We start from the raw sequence: 19,310 nt of genomic DNA on the forward strand, positions 1-19,310 counted from the left end.
TGGAGTGGCCTAGCCAGTCTCCAGACCTCAATCCAATAGAACATCTTTGGAGGGAGCTTAAACTCTGCGTTGCTCAGCGACAGCCCCGAAACCTGACAGATCTAGAGGAGATCTGTGTGGAGGAGTGGGCCAAAATCCCTGTTGCAGTGTGTGCAAACCTGGTCAAGAACTACAGGAAACGTTTGACCTCTGTAATTGCAAACAAAGGTTTCTGTACCAAATATTAACACTGATTTTCTCAGGTGTTCAAATACTTATGTTCAGCAGTGCAAGACAAATAAATTCTTTAAAAATCATACAATGTGATTTCCTGAAATTTTTTTTAATTCTGTCTCTCAGAGTGGGAATGCACCTACAATGTGAATTTCAAACCCCTCCATGATTTCTAAGTGGGAGAACTTGCAAAATTGCCAGGTGTTCAAATACTTCAGTTCCTCACTGTATATGTCTTTGAATACTGCAGGTACAGCAAAAACCTTAATTATGCAAGTAAACCTTAGAGCTGTGACTTCTGTGCCCTGGGAGGAGAAGTGTTGGGCAGAAACAGATGAGAGAAGGGGTGTCAAACCTTTTAAATCTTAATTAATGTTTGTTTTATGATTAGAATTTATAGCCTATAAGTAAATTGAATTTGATTATTGGGGACCCCTCAAAATAATTTTTTCTCTTTTGCTTCAGGGGGAGCACAGCTCTCTATTGATCGAGCTCTTTGTCACCGCCCCCGGTTCCCGCCATCTGCTGTCCAGGCAAGACTCAGCACATCTCAAGCCCATGGAGAGGGCAGAAAAGAGTGTCGGCTTGTGAGAAGTGCAGGTATGCCAGAGTAAAATGCAGAAGTGCTAGTACTGCGTACCTGTGCATACAGGCCCACTTCATGCTCTGAGATTAATGGAAACACACTGAAATCTCCAGTAACATTGCTGTAACAAAAAGCTCCTCTTCTGCTCTCAGCTTAGTAATCAAGAGCCCCAGCAGGTTAACAAAACAGAAACTTAGGGCCTACTGGTTTTTGATAGAGCCTCACTGGTGGCCAGCCTGGGGAGGCCCGTCCACTGGTTTCCACCATGCCCCCCCTGAGATCATATGTTGGCCCTATAGCCTATTTTATTTAACTGTTTAACTTATACTATTAATTGGTTAGAATTTTTATTGTCTGCTAATGGTTAAGGGTGTGCATCCTTACTATGCACCCTAGCATGTACGTACACACTGTAGATAGGTTATAGCTGTTGTATTTTGTGAATTAATCCATACCAAAATAAACTTCAGCAGGTCTATATAAGTGCTGCATGGTATAATCAATTAATTTACTGATAGAAAAGTAACTTTAAAAGAAACTGTTTTAATAACTGAGTTATTCAAGCAAATTTGCCAAATATTCTCTGTTTACAGCTTCTAATTTGTGAGAAGTTGCTGCTCTTCCCAGTTTCGTGTGATAGCAAACTAAATATCTTTAGAATATGGACAATTAGTCGGACCAAACAAAGGGATTTAAAGACCTCACCGTGGCACCGTGGGCTCTAAATAATTGTAATGGACTTTTTTTATATTCCAAATGATTAATGAAGAGCATAATCAGACAGTTCATTGAAAATGAAGATAATCATTAGTTTCAGTCCTAGACAATACCAAATGAAACTGACATTTAAGCTATACCAAACTAAAGTTTTGGAATACAGTGTGTATGCTGTGTGTATATGTATTGTTGACATAGTTAAAGTACTTTGAACTACTTTCAAGTGAACTCATATCATTTCACTTTCTAAGTAAGACCTGAAACTGTAGCCATGTTCACATTTCCTGCTAAAGTGACCCAAATCTACTTTTGCTTGCAGCATTAGCATTGGAGGGCGGCTGTCCTCTTGTAAAAGTCAGCTCTATATTGTATATAGTTTGTACCAGCAGGTTATTATAACCAAGTGTGATCCTGTGATGGTTTGGCAACATCCAGCAACCATAGTGGTTATGAGGTGACGAAATGATGTAGTATATACTGTAGAGCCATAAAGTGCTTATTTGGAGGAGGATGGGGTGGATGGCTAGGCACACAAGATTTACAAACATCTTATCCTTTACTCCAACAACTGCTAATGAATAAAAGCTCCTATGCTGAGAGCAGGGCCACAGATTTTAGGGGTGAAAATCGCCACTCTCGTTACAATACAATCCTATATCAATTCGCTTTGCCAGTGATCTGTGATTAAAAATATGTCTCGATGCGATTTCGATTTTATTCAATTCAGGGGCCTGCGATCGATATCAAGTGATATTATCTGCCAGTTTCACACAATTATATTTTTATTAACTAAGATATAACGGAAGTATAATTTTTAAAATTTATGTGAGCTCCTCTGTTCACTTTGAAGTTTTATTTAAATACAAATAAGGACCAATGGTGACCTTACAATTCAACAAACTTTGTCATAGGAAGCATTTACGTTGTGACACATACAACAAATCTGAAAAAACCTATTTCCTACATTGCAGTGGGAGTTTTGTTAAAATTCACACTTAAAATTCACACTTAATGTTGTGTGTCCTTTTTAATCCAGAATTCATGCCCACAACTTGATTCTGATGGGAGGGTTTACGTTATCTGTGTATTTCTCTTGACCAATTATCATTAAAAGCGATTTGCCACTTGCTCTTCTCACGTAACAGGTAAAACCCCAATCTATCAAACATGTCAGTCCACACTGACTCAGAAACATGCATGCGAGACACGCATCACCCCTGGACCACTCTGGTTTTCTAGGCTGCAAGTTTCTTCTCTCTGGTGCATTTAACAAAGTGTAATCGCCACAGACCATTTGTCTGCTCACTGTCTTGCTGACAGACGAACAGCTGTTCTGACAACAGTGACCCGGGGGTCGAAGTCGGCGTGGACTGAACGGATCAAACACTTCAGTGGCTGCTCACGTCTCACTTTTAGTGTGAATTCCCAGTTTCAGAATGCTAGCTGCACCGCCTGGCGCTTGTTGTCCAGTTGGAAAAGAACAGCTCTTCACCAGAAATGTGTATATACTGTATGTTGCTGACTATCATAAAAAAAAGCACACAAACCAGTGATTTTTACGTTTTGCATCAAGGACTGCATTTATATACACCCAATTAATCAGGTTACGGCAGAAATCATATAAGGCTTTTACATGCACAGCAGTAATCAGGTTACTCTAAAACCCCAGTGCACATGAGCTCCTAGGTGATCTGATTTCCCCCCAGTAGCCCACTGAAAGCAGAAAGATGCTGTTCAGGTGCACCTGCAATGGATAGCCTGACGCCATTATACGGCTGCATCCTCCCATAAATAATAATAATAACCACCTTTGTTTGGCCAACTATGTTGCACACAGCCATCTGCGGCGCCAACTCAACCGGTGGCTCTAACCATCGGGGGCAACTTGGGGGTTCAGTGTCTTGCCCGAGGACACTTTGAAGTGTAGACTGCAGGCACCGAGATTCAAACCCCCGACACTCCGGTTGGGAGACGAGTGCTCTACCCACTGAACCACAATCGCCCACACAACAAAGATAAAGCCAGTCAACCAAGCTCATATTTTGGTCTCCTTAGAGATGTTTCACCTGCAAATTACAACATTAGCTGCTTTTTGAAGTTATTTTGGCTGAGCATGTGCTCTTGTAGAAAGCTGATTAGAAACCTGGTTATGCATATACATGGGAGAGAAATTGGCGTTCTTCGGGAGAAATCTACCGGCGGAAATCAGGTTTTCCTAATCCCCTACCCCAATTAGAGAAACCAGGTTTCCTGTTTACATGGCAGTTAAGAAATCAGTTTACTCACAAGAGCCAATTGCAACCTGGCTGCTCAAGTGCAGTCATCAGACCGGGGGCTGTTTGATCGATCTAGATCAATAGATTGGTAAACCATTACAAATTTTACACCTGCTTTGTCTTGGTGTCAAATTTCAGCCACAGTTCCCTCCGTCACATCAGTGGTAAACAGAGTCTGAGAGCATTTGTATAAATTCCCATTCTCTCTGCCCTTACTTTTGCACCCCTGAACAGGAAGGCTTTAAGATACATATTGCATGCAGAAATGTCCACATCAGCCGAGCTGCCTTCCATGTGCTATTTTTAAATTAGAAGCCTTAGTCACAAGGCCTCGCTGTTATTGGGTGCAGGATGGACACCCCGGGCTCCGTTCCATTCCCTTCTCAGCTTGTCCTTTTCACTCCCTGCCAGAGGAGCAACTGACCGCCTGCCTTTATCCGACCAGCTGGTATTCCCTCAGCGCTCCACGTCTGCAAGCTTTCAGCCTGCTCAGTTGGCGGAAGGGAGGGGAGGGGAGCCCTTGGCATAAAAGTGATGTCAGAGTTGCCTGAACTCATTTCAGACGGACCCCTGGCAGGAGGATGAGTGTTGAACTGTCGTGTGTGGACAAACTTGCTCTCTTTTTTCCTTGTGGGTCTTTATATGTTTTCAAAATTTCCAGGGCTTTCTTAGAATGCAGTAGCAATACCTCTGCACCTATGAGACCTGAATAGGAAAACTATATTTTAAAAATATGAAGTATCCCCTCCCCACCCCCTTTCTCTGTCAAATTTAACCACTGACCACTCACCCTGCCCCTCTGCATCTCACCACTTTGCAAGCTGTGCAGCCCGACACTGCTGCCAAAAGAAACATAAGCTTACGTCAACTTCCAAAGAAGGAGCTGCTCCTTCACATTGACCTGAAAGAGAGACACTAAGAGGTGGATGTATGAAAGAGGTGGCGATAGATGGGGACAGTGTGTCCCCTCCTCCTCATTCATACACATAATATACTCAGCTACCTGTTTGTCAGCCCAGAGCACGTAGAGCGGAGACTCGATCGCCCCTTTTCACCGTCACTCTCATTCATCCTTTCTCTCTCACTCTCTCCTTCCTTTCACCTCTCTCCGTCTCTTCCCACTCTCCTCATTTCCAGTCATTCACAATCGGACAGCAGCAGCACCTGCTACCAGGTAAAAAAAAAAAACCATTGATACCCTTTTATCATCTGCAGTCATTTTGATGTGTGTGAGATGACGTTAATGACGTGATGTGAGGACTTCATTCAGGTTTTTGTTGTTGCAGAAGGCTGCTACATCAGCGAGACAGCGTGTGTTGGGGAAAGAAACATTTGTGGAATCATATGCTGAGAAACAGTCCTTTGGAATGAGCTGAGTATTTTAGCCATTTTACACATGTGCAGACAGTGCAGCTTCTGCGTTGAGGGTGTGCGTGTGTGCATGGATGTGTGAGTGACTGTGTGTGAATGAAGGAGAGCGAGAGTGCATATAGTGAGTGGTTCGTGGGCTGTGTATGTATTAAAGCTCACACCTCAGACTGGGAGTGAATGAGCTCCCTGTGTTGTGCACCCAGCCTCCTATGCTTGGCATGTCCTCCCGTAGACTGGGAAGCACTCCTGAGGTGCACACATACACAAAGGACATGGCTGTGTATCTACCGACTCCCAGAGGGCTCTCCTTCTCTGCCCCCTTACAGCGCCACTATCAGGCTGCTGATGAAGCTGCACTTTGTCCCTACAGTGTTGCTAATGCTCCACTGACACTGGTAAAAAGAGATGAGGGCATTCACAGTGTTGCTTAGGTAAGATGAGTCTGCAAGGTGATGTAGGATGGTGAAATAAGTCCAAATTTGCATATTGTTTCTATTTTTCCAAATTCACTGTCTGGATTCTTTCAATATCATTGTTTTATTCAGAACCTCATTTTATAAATCACCTATTAAGTGGCTTATATTATAAGCAACATACATATTTTTACATATAAATGCCTTTTAGAATACTGTACTATCTTTCAGAAATTGTTGCATTTTTACTGTAGTTCAGATTTAATATGAGACGACAACAAAATAAGGGTTAAAATGTGTTGCTTGTGAGACAGTTGTAGCTTGGTTTGTCATAGACTGGTCCAGAGTTCTTTGTCATCCCAATGTATGCAGTTTTCTTTTTTGGCTCCCCCATAAGAATGGAAGAGTATCCGTGTAGTATGAATTCAAGAATCCCAAAGTACTGATTTTTCTAGATATGTACTGTTCTCTCTCCAAAAAAGATGTAGCTTCTAGGAGGAAGGCACCTTCACCTGCCTCTCTCTCTCCCTCTCACTCTGTAGTTGGTGAAGATGCTGGAAGATAAATTTAGCCCTCCAGCTCTCCTTCCATCTGCTACCACATGGTTTAGGGCCGTTACCATAGGAACCACCGCTGGGTGCCCATTAGTATGAGAAGAGCCTTTTATACAATATTCTCCTTCAGTGTTTTGTGTGAATGGATGCAGTCAGTGCTTTACAAATTTATGTGAGACTTGTTATGAACTTAAGGTGTTGCATTTCTTTACATGCAGATTTTGGCTGTGCTGCTCAAACTAACTGTATGCCCACTCTGCGTTTTATATTGTTTCACTATACAAATAGTGTAGTAGCTCATTTATGAACTAAAAACATACACTGTTAGTCGATTTTCGATATAATGCATTGCTCAATCCACTGTCTAATGCCAACTGAGACCTAATCATCGGTTTTTCTCTCTGTAGGCTGGCTGTAGTCTGATGTTCATGGCACACATTAGCAGGGAAAGCACAGGTGTAATTAGTTGCACTAATGAAGTCTGCTTTCCATTAAGGTGCGGCAGTTCCACTAACCTGCTACTGTGCAAGCTGACTCACTGACATGGCTTACTGGATCACTTAAATGTAATAGTTAAGTATGGGTGCAGCAGTTAGCACTGTTGCCACACAGCAAGAAGGTTCCTGGTTTGAGCCCTTGCTGACCTGAGTCTGAGTCTGCATGTTCTCCCTGTGTCTGCGTGGGTTCTCTCTGGGCACTCCAGCTTCCTTCCACAGTCCAAAGACATGCAGCTTAGGTTGACTGGTGACACTAAATTGCCTGTAGGAGTGACTGTGGATGTGTGTGGTTGTCTGTCTCTAAAATAGACTGGTGACCTGTCCAGGGTGGACCCCGCCTCTCGGCCAATGTCAGCTGGGGTTGGTTCCAGCCCCCTGCAACCCTCTTCAGAATAAGCGGTATAGATAATGGATGGATGGATAATAAATACTGTACCATAACTGTGTATAAGGTAGGTCTGCTGAGAAGAAGCCTATTATTTTTTGGAAAGGACCCATTAAGCATTGCACTTCTAAAGCATTTCCAGATTTGTGTTGGACAAATAAAAAAAAACTGAAGTTACCACAGCCTTAGATATTGCCTTTTTTAAATTCCATATTGTAATGAAGGCTGGAAGAACAAGCTGAGTCAGAGTCAGAACTTTCTTTATGCAGGTGCTATGTGCCCTATATACCACACAACTCCACAGTGCTGCCTCTATTTATGAACACACCACAAACTATTTACATACTCTATGTGCTGTGGCCCATTACTGCCACCAGAACCCTTTGTTATGTGCCCCATGCCCAGCTGGCTTGGTCCTACCCCCATAACATAACATTAACACAACAACTCAGGAACTCGCAGAACATTACAGCCAAAGTCTCAGAGGCTGAGAGCCAGGGACAGGGGATCTGTGTGGAGAGAAGGGCTAAAGAAAAAATGCTGCATGCCAGGTTCATTTGCACGATTATACTTGCAAATTATCAGTCTTTAGTTAACTATGGCGCAAGTGTGATACACGTAAGTGTAAATGAGCTGATGCATTGCATAATTTTAAAAAAGTCTCTTGGTTTTAGGTGCCAGTTCTTTACTGTTCTGCTCCATCTGAATCTTATCCCACTCCAGTCATTGCCATTTTTATGCAGAGTGAGCAGGTGCTCTGAACGTCTCACAGTCTGAGTGGTAAGGCGGTAGTTTTTCAGTATGAGACTCTCAGACTTTTATTTCAGATCCATTTACACTATCTGTCTGACCTACATTTAGCACTTAAGTAGTTTTATTGCAAATGAATTAGAGCTATGACATCTGAATGGTCTCCTGTCTTGTTTTGTTTCGTCTTGTCTTACATAGAAAGGCACTGCTGGTTTAATGTTCATCCAAAACTTGGGTGTATACTGTCACCACAAGTTAAGCCAAAGATGGTTAACAACCTGTTATCAGTCAATTGGATATAATCCAGTAGCTTTGTCGTCTTCCACCAGAACGTGGGTGTAGAAACCAGCTGGTCAATGTGTGGGATGCCTTGTTTACTGTTTCAGTATGCTGGCACAAATCACACTGGAGTTTTCTTCAGTATCTGCACTGAGTCACCTTTTGTAACAGCCATCCCTTGCCTTCTTTTGGATTAGCCTTTATAGTTAGCTAATAAGATAAAATTATCCACACCATATGAAGTAATGAAGCAGGTAGAGTCCTTTACATGTGCAGCACTACTATACAGTGCCACTGTCTGATGATCACAATTTCAGAGGCATGGTGTTATACTGAACAACACAACATGTCCAATATGCAGCATTAATTAGAGTATGTTGTACACAATGTAGCGCTGTCCACCTGAAAGGCATTGTGGTCCATGGTCTTCAAAGAAGAAGTGTATGGCTGATTAGACATTGTTGAACACCATGACAGTTTGATGCTGTTATTGAAATGGTTCTGTCAGTCACTGATCATGTTGCCTCTCTCAGGAAATGTTAGCAGAATCATAATTTTTGCTTTCTGCATGCTGTATTTTCATTAGGGCTGTCAAATGATTAAAATATTTAATAGCATAATTGTCCATAGTTAACTTGGGATTAATCGTAAAGTAATCACACTTTTTCTAATTGGATCTAAACAGTGGTAGAAAGTAACTAAGTACATTTACTCAAGTACAATTTTGAGGTATCTGTACTTTACTGGAGTATTTTCCTTTTCTGCTACTTCATAATTTGAGTTCATTTTAGAAGCAAATATTGTACTTTTTACTCCACTACGCTTATTTTATAACTTTAGTTACTTTTCATAACCAGATTAATGCAAAAATACAGTATAATTATAAGACCTCATTGACCTATGGTGGAAAATTCACAAGCTACCCAGCAGTAATTCAAATTAAATGCATATAAGCTAGTTAAAACTAGCCCCCCATTTACCAGATGCAACAATAAATGTGATGTGCACAATACGGCATCAGTAATTATAATACAATAATATGATATACAGGAATGGAAAATGTACCATTCTGCAAAATGAGTACTTATAGTACTTTAAGTAGGTTTTGATGCTAATACTTGTGTAACATTTTGAATGCAGGACTAACAAGAGTATTTTCACACTGTTGGGTTGCTACTTTTACTTAAGTAAAGGATGTGAGTACTGCTTCCACCACTAGTTCTAAATGTACCTTAAAGGGACCCCGAGGTCCCAGCAGTCTCCAGTGAGAGCGGCTGTGTTTGTCTGTCCCAACGCCTCCTCCACTTTAGCTTTTTATCTTCATATGAGTTGTGTATCTTGGTGACAGTGGTGGCTCTTGAAGACGATTCATGTGGGCAGTTTTTGGATGCAAAGCAAATTATTTCAAGCATACCCTCGTCCTCCACAAGGTTAATCGGCCTGCAAGCTATAGCCACCCATTTAGCTGTCACTGTTGAAAGTTTGTTGCTTGTAGAGTTCTCCAGGCGTCTCTGTTGCAAACTATCCAGCATGGCCTTTTGCGAGGGGGGAGGGCTTACTGCATCAGCTGTGTGCTTGGCCAGCAAGTGGTATTTGAAACTCAACGTACTCCGGTGGTAACTCATTTCACATTGACAGTAAATGAAAATAACTTTGGTCTTGTGGAGAGAACCATCTGGCAGGGTTTTGAAACTGAATTTGCCATTCAGAAGACCCTTTTCTTTATTTATTTCTGCTGCTGCGTTGCTTCCCAATTTTCCAAACTATGGGGCAGGCTGAGGGTCATAATCACAGAATGTACATGTGTTAATTGTGCTTCAAAAAATTTGTGGCATTAAAGGGAATTTGTGTTAACTTGTTATTATAGTGTTAACTTTGACAGCCTTAATTTTTATACAAATATTTCATAAACATTCTAATTTTAAAGTAGCAGCCAGAAGAAAGTGAAAGCTGCATGTGATGACAAATACATTGCTTGTGTAACACATGAAACATAAATATTTATATTTGGAAAGCGGATGGTCAAATGATTATCTGTGTTGAACTTGATGCCCTATTTTATATAATGAGTTGTTTTGTCTTCACAGATCTTGATGCTGAGAAGATGAGAAGAATCATATAGTCACCTGAGTCAACTAAGCATCAGGGTGTGTGACAGCAAGACTGGTTGAATGCTTCGTGATGGGATTGTTTATGGCAACATAGCAGAGGACTTCCTTGACAGCACATGACCTATCGGCTTCTTTTTTTGATGCTGCCATTCTACATCTGATGGTACTTTTCCTTTGACTAGCAATAAAGATATAGTAACACAAGTGAAAATTATGCAGACTGAAAGTCAACTAGAGTGGATATAATTTGATCAAAGTCACCCAGTTAATGATTTGGCTTGAACTCTGTAGCCTGGCACAGGCAGACGCATCCCAAGTGTCTACCTGAGGCTGTCCTTCCATTTTATGGAGGCCTTGCATAGTCGCCTGACAACTGGGGAGCAGTCCGGAGGTCAAGAACATTGTCAGTCAGAGTCTCCTCACCGAGGACTGCAGTCAAAGTCTTCCTCCCAGCCCCGTCCGCAGCAACAGCTAGGGAAAACTGGCTCCCCAAAGCCCCATGGCACACCACAGCCACGCAAACAGTCCAGAAGACAGAATCCTGAACGCAAGCGTTTCAGGAGCCAGCGACAGAGCATTGACTCAAATACAGTCCCGGAGCACAAACATGAAACAACAACAGCAACAAAAGCAACCACAGATTCTAGCTTGTCACCAGGAGCCCTGCCTTCCTCAGCAGGTGGCCTTACCCAGTCTAAACCAGAAATCCAGGAGGGTACCCCAAAACAGAAACAAGAGCGTAGGCCTCAGAGACCTGGAAAATATGTCTGCACTTACTGTGGCCGTGCATGTGCAAAACCTAGTGTGCTTCAGAAACATATTCGCTCCCACACAGGTGAAAGACCCTATCCCTGTGCCCCATGTGGCTTCTCTTTTAAGACCAAGAGTAATCTGTACAAACACCGCAAATCACATACCCATAAGGTGAAGGCAGGTCTAGCACTTGGGGAGCCAAGATCTTTAGAGGAGCAAGTCACTGAGTCAGAAGATGAAACTAGACAGCTATCATCAGCCTCTTCCCATACAGAAAGACAAGGCAATGTAGTTGCAATCACGAGCTATGAAACGGACCGGTCCAAAGATTGCCCTGCAGGTAAAGATGACTCCTTTGCGGTGAAAAAGAGACTGGCCCTGCGTCTAAGTAGAGGAAAACAAGGTTTATCTGATGAAAATACCTCATCTCAAATTTTAGGCAGTAAAGGCAGCACAGAATCTGGCTATTTCTCTCACTCTGAAAGTACTGAGCAATCACAGGACAGTCCACCAAACACAAGTGCCAAAAGCTATGCAGAGATCATCCTCGGCAAATATGGACGCCTCGAACACCTACAGAGGATGTCTCGTCATCATAACCAGCAGCCTTCTGGTCAGGAGGACAAAAGCATCCCATTCACAGTGCCCAAGAAGCAGGTCATTGAACACATTACCAAACTTATCACCATCAATGAGGCAGTGGTGGACACCAGTAAAATTGACAGTGTAAAACCAAGAAGATTCTCACTTTCCAGAAAGAATAGTTCAGAGTCTCAAAAGGGTCTGACTATGAAAGAACCACTTATTCCTAGCCCTAAAGCTGGAGATCTGGGCTATAAAACCAGCGGCTCTATCACAATGGGAGTTCCATGCGAAAAATTTCATCATCCATCCCTAAATGTTGAACAGCCAGCTGGCCAAACATCCACTGCCTCTCTGGTGAGAAGTCACTCAATGCCATTTACAGCTAGTTCATTTGATGTCTCCACTGGTGGCCCCAGTAAATTTCGCTTAAGTCAGTCCTTTGACGAACGCCAGCCTTTGGAAAAACAATCATCCCGTCGTTATGGGATGCTAAGACGGCAGCCAGCTATTGAAATTCCACTTGGTGCTGATTTTACAGAAGAGGAACATGAGTGTTCTCATTCATTTTACCCCGACAGCGTAACCACTGTGCCTGATTACAAGCAAAGTCGAACGCAACCATACAAATGTGAGACCTGTGGCACTGCATACAAAGATTGGGAAGGTTATAAAAAACACAAGACAAGCCTTTGCTTAGCACATCATACCAGAAATGAGGTGGTAAGTAATCCAACGGAGTCCTCACAACTCATTAACAATGCAATCAGAGTTGGAGCTTCAGCAATGCGCAAGAGGAGAAAAGAGGAAAGTTTTGAATTCGATGACCCCTCTTCTCCTCCATTAGCTTTTCCTGCCCTCTTGCCAGGAAACTCTAGAGATGAAACCCATGTAGCTTATGAGGGCTGTAGAAGACCTACACTGCAAACCTGTTCAGTAATTCAACACACTAGTTCATTTGAGAAACAAGAACCTTTGAACAATGAGAATCAAGGCACTGAGGCAACAAAAGACTCCGCACTTCATGAGGAATATCAGCTGATAACTCAGAAACAGCCCCAACTGCAGTCGACAAAATTAGCAACTCGAAAGTTGGTCCGCCAACACGATGTGCAAGTTCCCGAAATACTGGTGACAGAGGATTCCAACATGAGCACAGAGACCTCAGTAGAGCTAACCTCCACAGCCAAACCTCCGGAGAAACCTGATGAATTTCAGTGGCCACAGAGAAGCCCCTCTCTGGCCCAACTCCCTATTGAAAAACTCCCTCCAAAGAAGAAGCGCTTACGTCTAGCTGAGGCTGCCCAGTCATCAGGGGAATCCAGTTTTGACTCGGTGTCTCTGCCTCGTAGCCCTAGTCAGGACAGTAGTGCATCTTATGCATCCAGTCGTTCCACATCCTTTGAGGAGTCAAATAGACCAGACATGGAGATAGCATCATCAGCACCACTGAGGAGATCAAGAGCACCTCACATGTTAACAGTGCCTGGGGTGCATCAACACAGAGAGATGAGGCGGTCAGCATCTGAGCAGGCACCTCATGACCCACAACCTAGTGTCCTAATGACTGAAAGCCGCAGTAAGTCTTTTGACTACAGTTGTCTGTCCCCTGAGCGCTCTGCAGTTGGCTGGAGAGAAAGAAGAAAATGTCTCCTTATGAGACACACTGCCATTCGAGACCCAGATGAGGAGGAGCAGTGTACTATCCTGAGCCATAGTCCTGAACATGTTGCACCTAGCACATCTTCTCAAGCAAGCCCATGTTCTGTGTACTCCAGCAGGGTCCCTACCTCTCCTTTATCAGGTGACACAGTCTTGCATAATCCAGTAAGATCACAATGCAACGAGATGACCTCTCAGTGGAAACCAAGTCAAAATATTCAGTTAACAGGTAGCACAGATCTCTCATTTGCTTGTGGTTCATCTATACATCCTGTAACAAAGAAGGCCTCACACATCCATACAGGCCAGCTCCCTCCTAAAACATCACAATCCTATCCTACACATGGACCATCAGGCGCAGCCAGAGCTCGCTACCTCCCCATGTCTAGAGGGCTGAAGCTAGAAATTCCCTCACAACATGGTGATTATTCAGAAGGTGGAGTAAGTCACTCCCACATCCAACAGTCTGTCCCTCACATCACTTCCAGTCTGGAATTATTGAGGCCAGTCCCATCTCCCTCAGTAGTAGTGCGTCTCCAAATGGAGACCCTGACCCCAGCATGTGCCATATACACTACCTTGTCTCAGTCCACCTCACCCAAACCCCAAGAGGCAGTTGCTGCTGTTTCACATGATATTGGTATCGCAACTGCTGAATTTGGAAGTGCAAACCTTCATCTGTGGGCTGATAATGGCCCAAAGTTAACAGGCTCAGGGGGAAACAAGCGCATGCTTTCCCCTTCAAACAGTATAGAGTTCCCTCCTGAGTCACAACAGCAGCAGAAACGAGTAAAAGAAGAAGACAGGGAGGTGGGATGTGTGGACAAATCATCAGTGGACACTTGCAATCAGAAGCTTAAACAGGAGGATCAGTCATGTCTAGCAAATGTTTGCTCTCCAGTCACACATGTTGGACCTTCATTTCCCAGTCTGCTGTCAAACACCTGTAATAGCTGGTGTTATTTGAATTACATTAAGCCAAGCCCCTCTACTCTGGATGAACAGAAACCCTCAGTGTATTCATCATGGTCCACTACTGGCTATGACCCCAACCCACCTGGCCTCTCCAGCAAGATGGCTCTCTCTCTGCTGCACTGTAAGCAAAGACTCAGCCCTTCTATATACACTATATCCCCCATGTCAGTCAGGACATCTGATTCAATGAAGCAAGAGGACAACAGAGGTCCATGCTCCACTGAGGTAATTACAACACTAACCACTGATTACATTTATCTTTAAATCTATATTATAATGTATTATTAGACCAGTCAAAATGTAGAAGGAGATATTTGCTAAGGTTTTACATCTCATTTTCTGGCACTAAACTGAAATTTTGTCTTACTATTTACAAAGAAGTCGCAGTGGGGTTTTGTGGTGGAGAAACAAGAAACGAGGCACAGCAGAAATTTGCTTGTTGGGTCGTATGCTATGTGTATTTTAAGGCATTCCCATTCAGGGATGCAAAAATCAGGGAGGAGAGAATGGAAGTTTATACAAATACTTTCCACACCTGATTTTACTACCACTGTGACAGAGGGACGTGCAGCTTAAAAGTTAACGTCAGGAGAAAGCAGCTGTTAGTGATCTGAGATCTCGTCAGACTTGAGAACATGTTTGAGAATGAAGAGGGTGTTTGTAAATCACATTGCACGCCAGAGGAGAATGTGAGGGACTTCTACAGGCTTTCAGGTCAAATCATACTTCAGATACTGAATGAAATAAAAGATCTGATTTGCAGGAGATTATGTGACTCCCATTCCGACATGCATTTGTTGATTTCTTCAACCATATTAAGGTTTGGTTGTTGTAAATGTAGACTTTCTTCTATACTTACCCTTGGTCCATACGTGTGCAACAGCCTTCAGGCAGCAGATCCAAAGTGGAGGTGTATTCAAATTAACAGCTGCTCTTCAGGTGGTAAGGATGTGCCTGTACTGTGCACAGGTGGACTGGTAACTGAAAGTAACAGGTGCACAGGTAACTGAAGCATGGTCTGACCTAAAAGCCTATATAGGTTCCTCACATTCTACTCTGGTGAGCGATGTGACTTGCAGACTCCTCAAACATTTTCTTAACTCTGACGAGGTCTCAGATGACTAACATATCCTATAGAAACACAATGTTCAGTGTAAATTCCCAATCTTTCTCTCCCTGAGCATGCTGGAGCAGAGTTGGTGAATTTGTCTCTTTTGAGTGTAGGTCTACAGCAACCAGTCAGACTCCAGGCACCATGAGGGAACAAGGAAGAGACAACAGTCAGGAGATGACAACAGGTCAAACAGAAAGGAGGAGAAGGAGAAAGAGGAGGAGGACGTCCACTCATGTTCCAGAAATAAACAACCTCCTCAAGTTTGGCTCTCCAAGGAGAGGTGAGTATGACTTTCTGACAGATCAGCACTGTGTAAAAAGAACGTGCCTAATAACATTAATTTTACCAGTGACATATTGTCTGTATTTATATTCATGTGCCCTGTTACTTAGTGTTGAAGGTTTGTGAAACATAGTGTGGTATGTTTTGGTACTGCTGTCAATCCACCATGATGGAGAGGCCAAGGGTTGGCTGTCTGCACCAACAGAGCTTGTCTGTTCAAGAGTTGGAGCCAGGAAACTAGTTTCCTCTGCTCCAGCAGAGACTCATTTAAACCAGCCATCACAGCCATTCACATTTATACATTACATTCTCTCACAGTGACACCATTAGAATGAAGAGAAGTCAAATTTTATTTATATAGCCTAATACCACAAAAACAAATTTACCTTAAGGGGCTTTACAATCTGTGCAGCATATACCACCCTTTATCCTTAGACCCTTGTATCAGATAAGGAAAAAACTCACCAAAAAACAAACAGGAAACAAAGGGAAAAACCTCAAGAAGAGCAACAAAGGAAGGATTTCTCTTCCAAGACAGACATGCAATAGGTGTTGTGTAGAGAATAAATCAGGTGATCCGGGCCCAGACCTCTGAATGATATGCTGACAGCCCAGCAGGAAAAGTTGTGAACCTCTGAATTAATTGTGTATACAATATAGCCCATAGAGCCATGTTTTTTTTCCCCAGGCATACTGATAGAGTAGTAATGTTCCATGCTGGTTTCCAAGAACAAAACACCTGACAACAAAACACAAATGTTGCTGTCAGGTGGAATGACTCCAAATTAGAACCAGAATAATTCAGTACAAAGGTACAAAATGCATATCCAGCTGGTAGGAGGACCTGGGATAGGCCCAGAATATGAAGGAGGGATTGTATAGCTCATCTAACCTGGGAACGCTGTGGGGTCCCCCATGAACTGGAGAACTTTGCTGGGGAGAGGGACATCTGGACCCCCTACTAAAACTGCTTCTCCTGTGATCTGATCCTGGAACAGCAGTTGTTAATGGATAAATGTACAACCCCAAATCAGGAAAAGTTGGGACAGTATGTAAAATCAAAATTAAAATAGTGATGTGTACACAGCAGCACATTGTTTGATGTGACACCTCATCAATTTGTTTCTTTGTTCATTTCAATTCTGATGCTGCAAAAAAAAGTTGGGATGGCTGCATTTCAGGGCCAGTAACGAGGTGAAACAATGAAATGATGATTCCATGTGAACCAGGTGATGTCAACAGGTGACTGCTTCGTGATTTGGTACAAAAGTGACATCCAGGAAAGGCCGAGCCCTTTAGGAGCATATGTGAGAAAATGATTGAAATATTTCAAAACAATGTTCCTCAAAGAAAAATGGGAAGGATTTGGATCTGTCACCCTCTATGGTGCAGAACATAATTAAAAGATTCAAAGACTCTGGAGGATTTCAGTGTGTAAAGGTCCAAGCCTCAGATGGATAACCAAGCTCTCCAATCCCTCAGACGGCACCGCATCAAGAATTATCACTCTTCTATCAGCAATATAACCACATGGGCTCAGGATGACTTTGGCTCACCTGTGTCAGCCACTACAATACGTAGTTACATCCAGAAATGCTGCTTAAAACTGGACTGTGCCAAAAGGAAGCCCTATGTCAACAGTGTCCAGAAGTTGACTGCTCTGGACTCAGAGGCATCTGGGACAGACCATCACACAGTGGAAACTTGGGCTCTGGTTAGACCAATCAGTGTTTCAGGTCTTTTTGGAAGGAATGGACACCGTGTGCTCTGGACCAAAGACTAAAGGACCATCCAGACTGTTAGCAGCAACAAGTCCAAAAGCCAGGGTCTGTCCTGGTCTGGGGTTGTGTCAATGTCCAGGGCAAAGGTCACTCACACTTCTGTGATGGCTCCATTAATGCTGAACAACACACAGAGATGTTGGAGCAACATCTGCTCTCTTCATATTTCAACAAGACAATGCAAAACTTCATCCTGCACATTACCAAGGCCTGGCTGTGGAGAAAAAGGGTGTGAGTGCTGGACTGTCCTGTCTGCAGTCTCGACCTGTCCCCAGTAGAGAATGTGTGGCACGTTTTGAAACGCAAATTGCATCACTGAAATGCAAATTGTGTCAATGACTTGGTGTCCTCAGTCCCTAAACGTCCTTAGAATCACACCGTGGTAAATGCTTTACTGTCCCAACTTTTATTGGAATGTGTTGCAGCGTCAGAATTGAAGTGACTGTTTATTTTGAACAAAGAATAAAGTTGATGAGGTATCACATAAAATAAGGAAACAGATGATTTACAGATCACTATTTTCAGTTTTAATTTAGATTTTACATGTCAACATTTTACATGTTACTGTCACGACCTTTTCTGATTTGGGGTTGTATGTATCTGTTCAAATTTGAGCTTTAGAGTCGCTGAAACTGTAAGATGTGCCTTTCATTTCTTGTCGTTTAAATTATTGTAACGGTCTCAACGTAATTCAGAAAGCCATGCACAAATTCCAAACTTTACAAAAGGTACCAGCTAGATTATTAACTAAAAGTAAGAAACGGGACCATATTACTCCCCTTATATTGTTTTTACTCTGGCTACCAGTTTTCTACAGAATTTGGTTTAAGAGTTTTCTCAGTACTTCATGGCCTGGTCCCAGGCTACATCACTGATGATGTCATGCCATACCGAGCTGTCTGCAGTTTGAGGTCCTCGGGCAGGAACCTATTTCCAGTGTGTATGTCAAAGTGTAAGACTAAAGGGGACACAGCTTTTGCTGTTAGGGCTATGACACACTCACCTTCAGGCCATGGGTGAATGTCTGTCGGTGCTCATCTCCCTGGTGTGTCCCACACCACTGGCACTAGTCAAACCCTGTCGGCAGCTTTTCGGCCTATTCAATGTGTTGAATCGGCATTAGGCCTCATTGATGAGAGAGACAACTCTGATTGGCGGTTGAGGCTTGTGGATTCGTGCAGGTGAAGGTTCAGGACCACCCCTTCAACCTGTTGCTGTAGTATACACGATTCCACACTTTTAGTGTGGGTTCTCTTTGTGTTTTAAGAGCAGAAGAATAAGCTTTATTTTATTGTCACATTGTGATGCGTACAATGAAATTTTGTTTGGAGCCGAGGGCCCCGGGCCGCTGCGTGCATACGCACTGGCAACTTGGGGGGTTCAGTGTCTTGCCCAAGGACACTTTGACATGTGGACTGCAGGTACCAAGATTCCAACCTTCAACCTTCTGATTGGGAGACGACTGCTCTACCCACCGCAGCACCGTCGCTTCTGTGGCCTTTCTTCTTCCACAACCAAAAGACCAAGGGCAGAGAATGGCAGTGTCATTTCTTATCAGACATAATCTTGATTAGAAGCAGCTTTATTTCCTCAGCCTAGCTCTTGTTCTTTCCCTTTCTGAATGGTGAATACAAATATCGCCACCTGCTGGTAGGGGGAGGTATTTCTGTCACGCAGGTGCAGAACGTAGTATGTGCTAGTTGGCTGTTGTTTGTATGGTGTGTTCAAGTGCCACTTTTTCAACCCGACTGGCCCAGACAAAGGCGATGTGAGGTGATGCAAATGTTGGTCTACGTCGCTGCTTGTTCTTTCACGTTGGCTTGGTGCATCTCTGCCTTTATCAGAGAATGCTGTGCTCCAATTCTCATCGAGACTTGGCTTTCTGACAGAGTTCCAGACTCCGCGATTCAGCTACAAACACATTCTGTACATTGAGGAGATCACACTGCTGCTTCAGGGAAGGTAAAAGGAGGTGGTGTGTGTGTGTGTGTGTGTGTGTGTGTGTGTGT

The 19,310-nt window shown here is 43.2% G+C and overlaps 1 protein-coding gene across 5 annotated transcripts in view; it reads left to right on the forward strand.

Moving 5' to 3' along the window:
• The window catches only part of hivep3a (HIVEP zinc finger 3a), a 57,940-nt gene that overhangs the window by 24,143 nt on the left and 14,487 nt on the right, over positions 1-19,310 (forward strand). For 2 of the 5 annotated variants that reach the window (XM_020606393.1, XM_020606389.1), the window contains exons 2-4: positions 679-813; positions 10,129-14,349; positions 15,349-15,518. In XM_020606393.1, the coding sequence (XP_020462049.1) occupies positions 10,498-14,349; positions 15,349-15,518 (4,022 nt within the window). In that variant the 5' untranslated portion in view covers positions 679-813; positions 10,129-10,497. Of the gene's footprint in view, positions 1-678; positions 814-4,804; positions 4,967-6,936; positions 7,080-10,128; positions 14,350-15,348; positions 15,519-19,310 lie in introns of those variants that run through there. The other 3 variants (XM_020606390.1, XM_020606392.1, XM_020606391.1) reach the window with 3 other exon arrangements.

Source organism: Monopterus albus, unplaced genomic scaffold (genome assembly GCF_001952655.1).
Source record: "Monopterus albus unplaced genomic scaffold, M_albus_1.0 scaffold77.1, whole genome shotgun sequence".
Taxonomy (NCBI): Eukaryota; Metazoa; Chordata; class Actinopteri; order Synbranchiformes; family Synbranchidae; genus Monopterus; species Monopterus albus.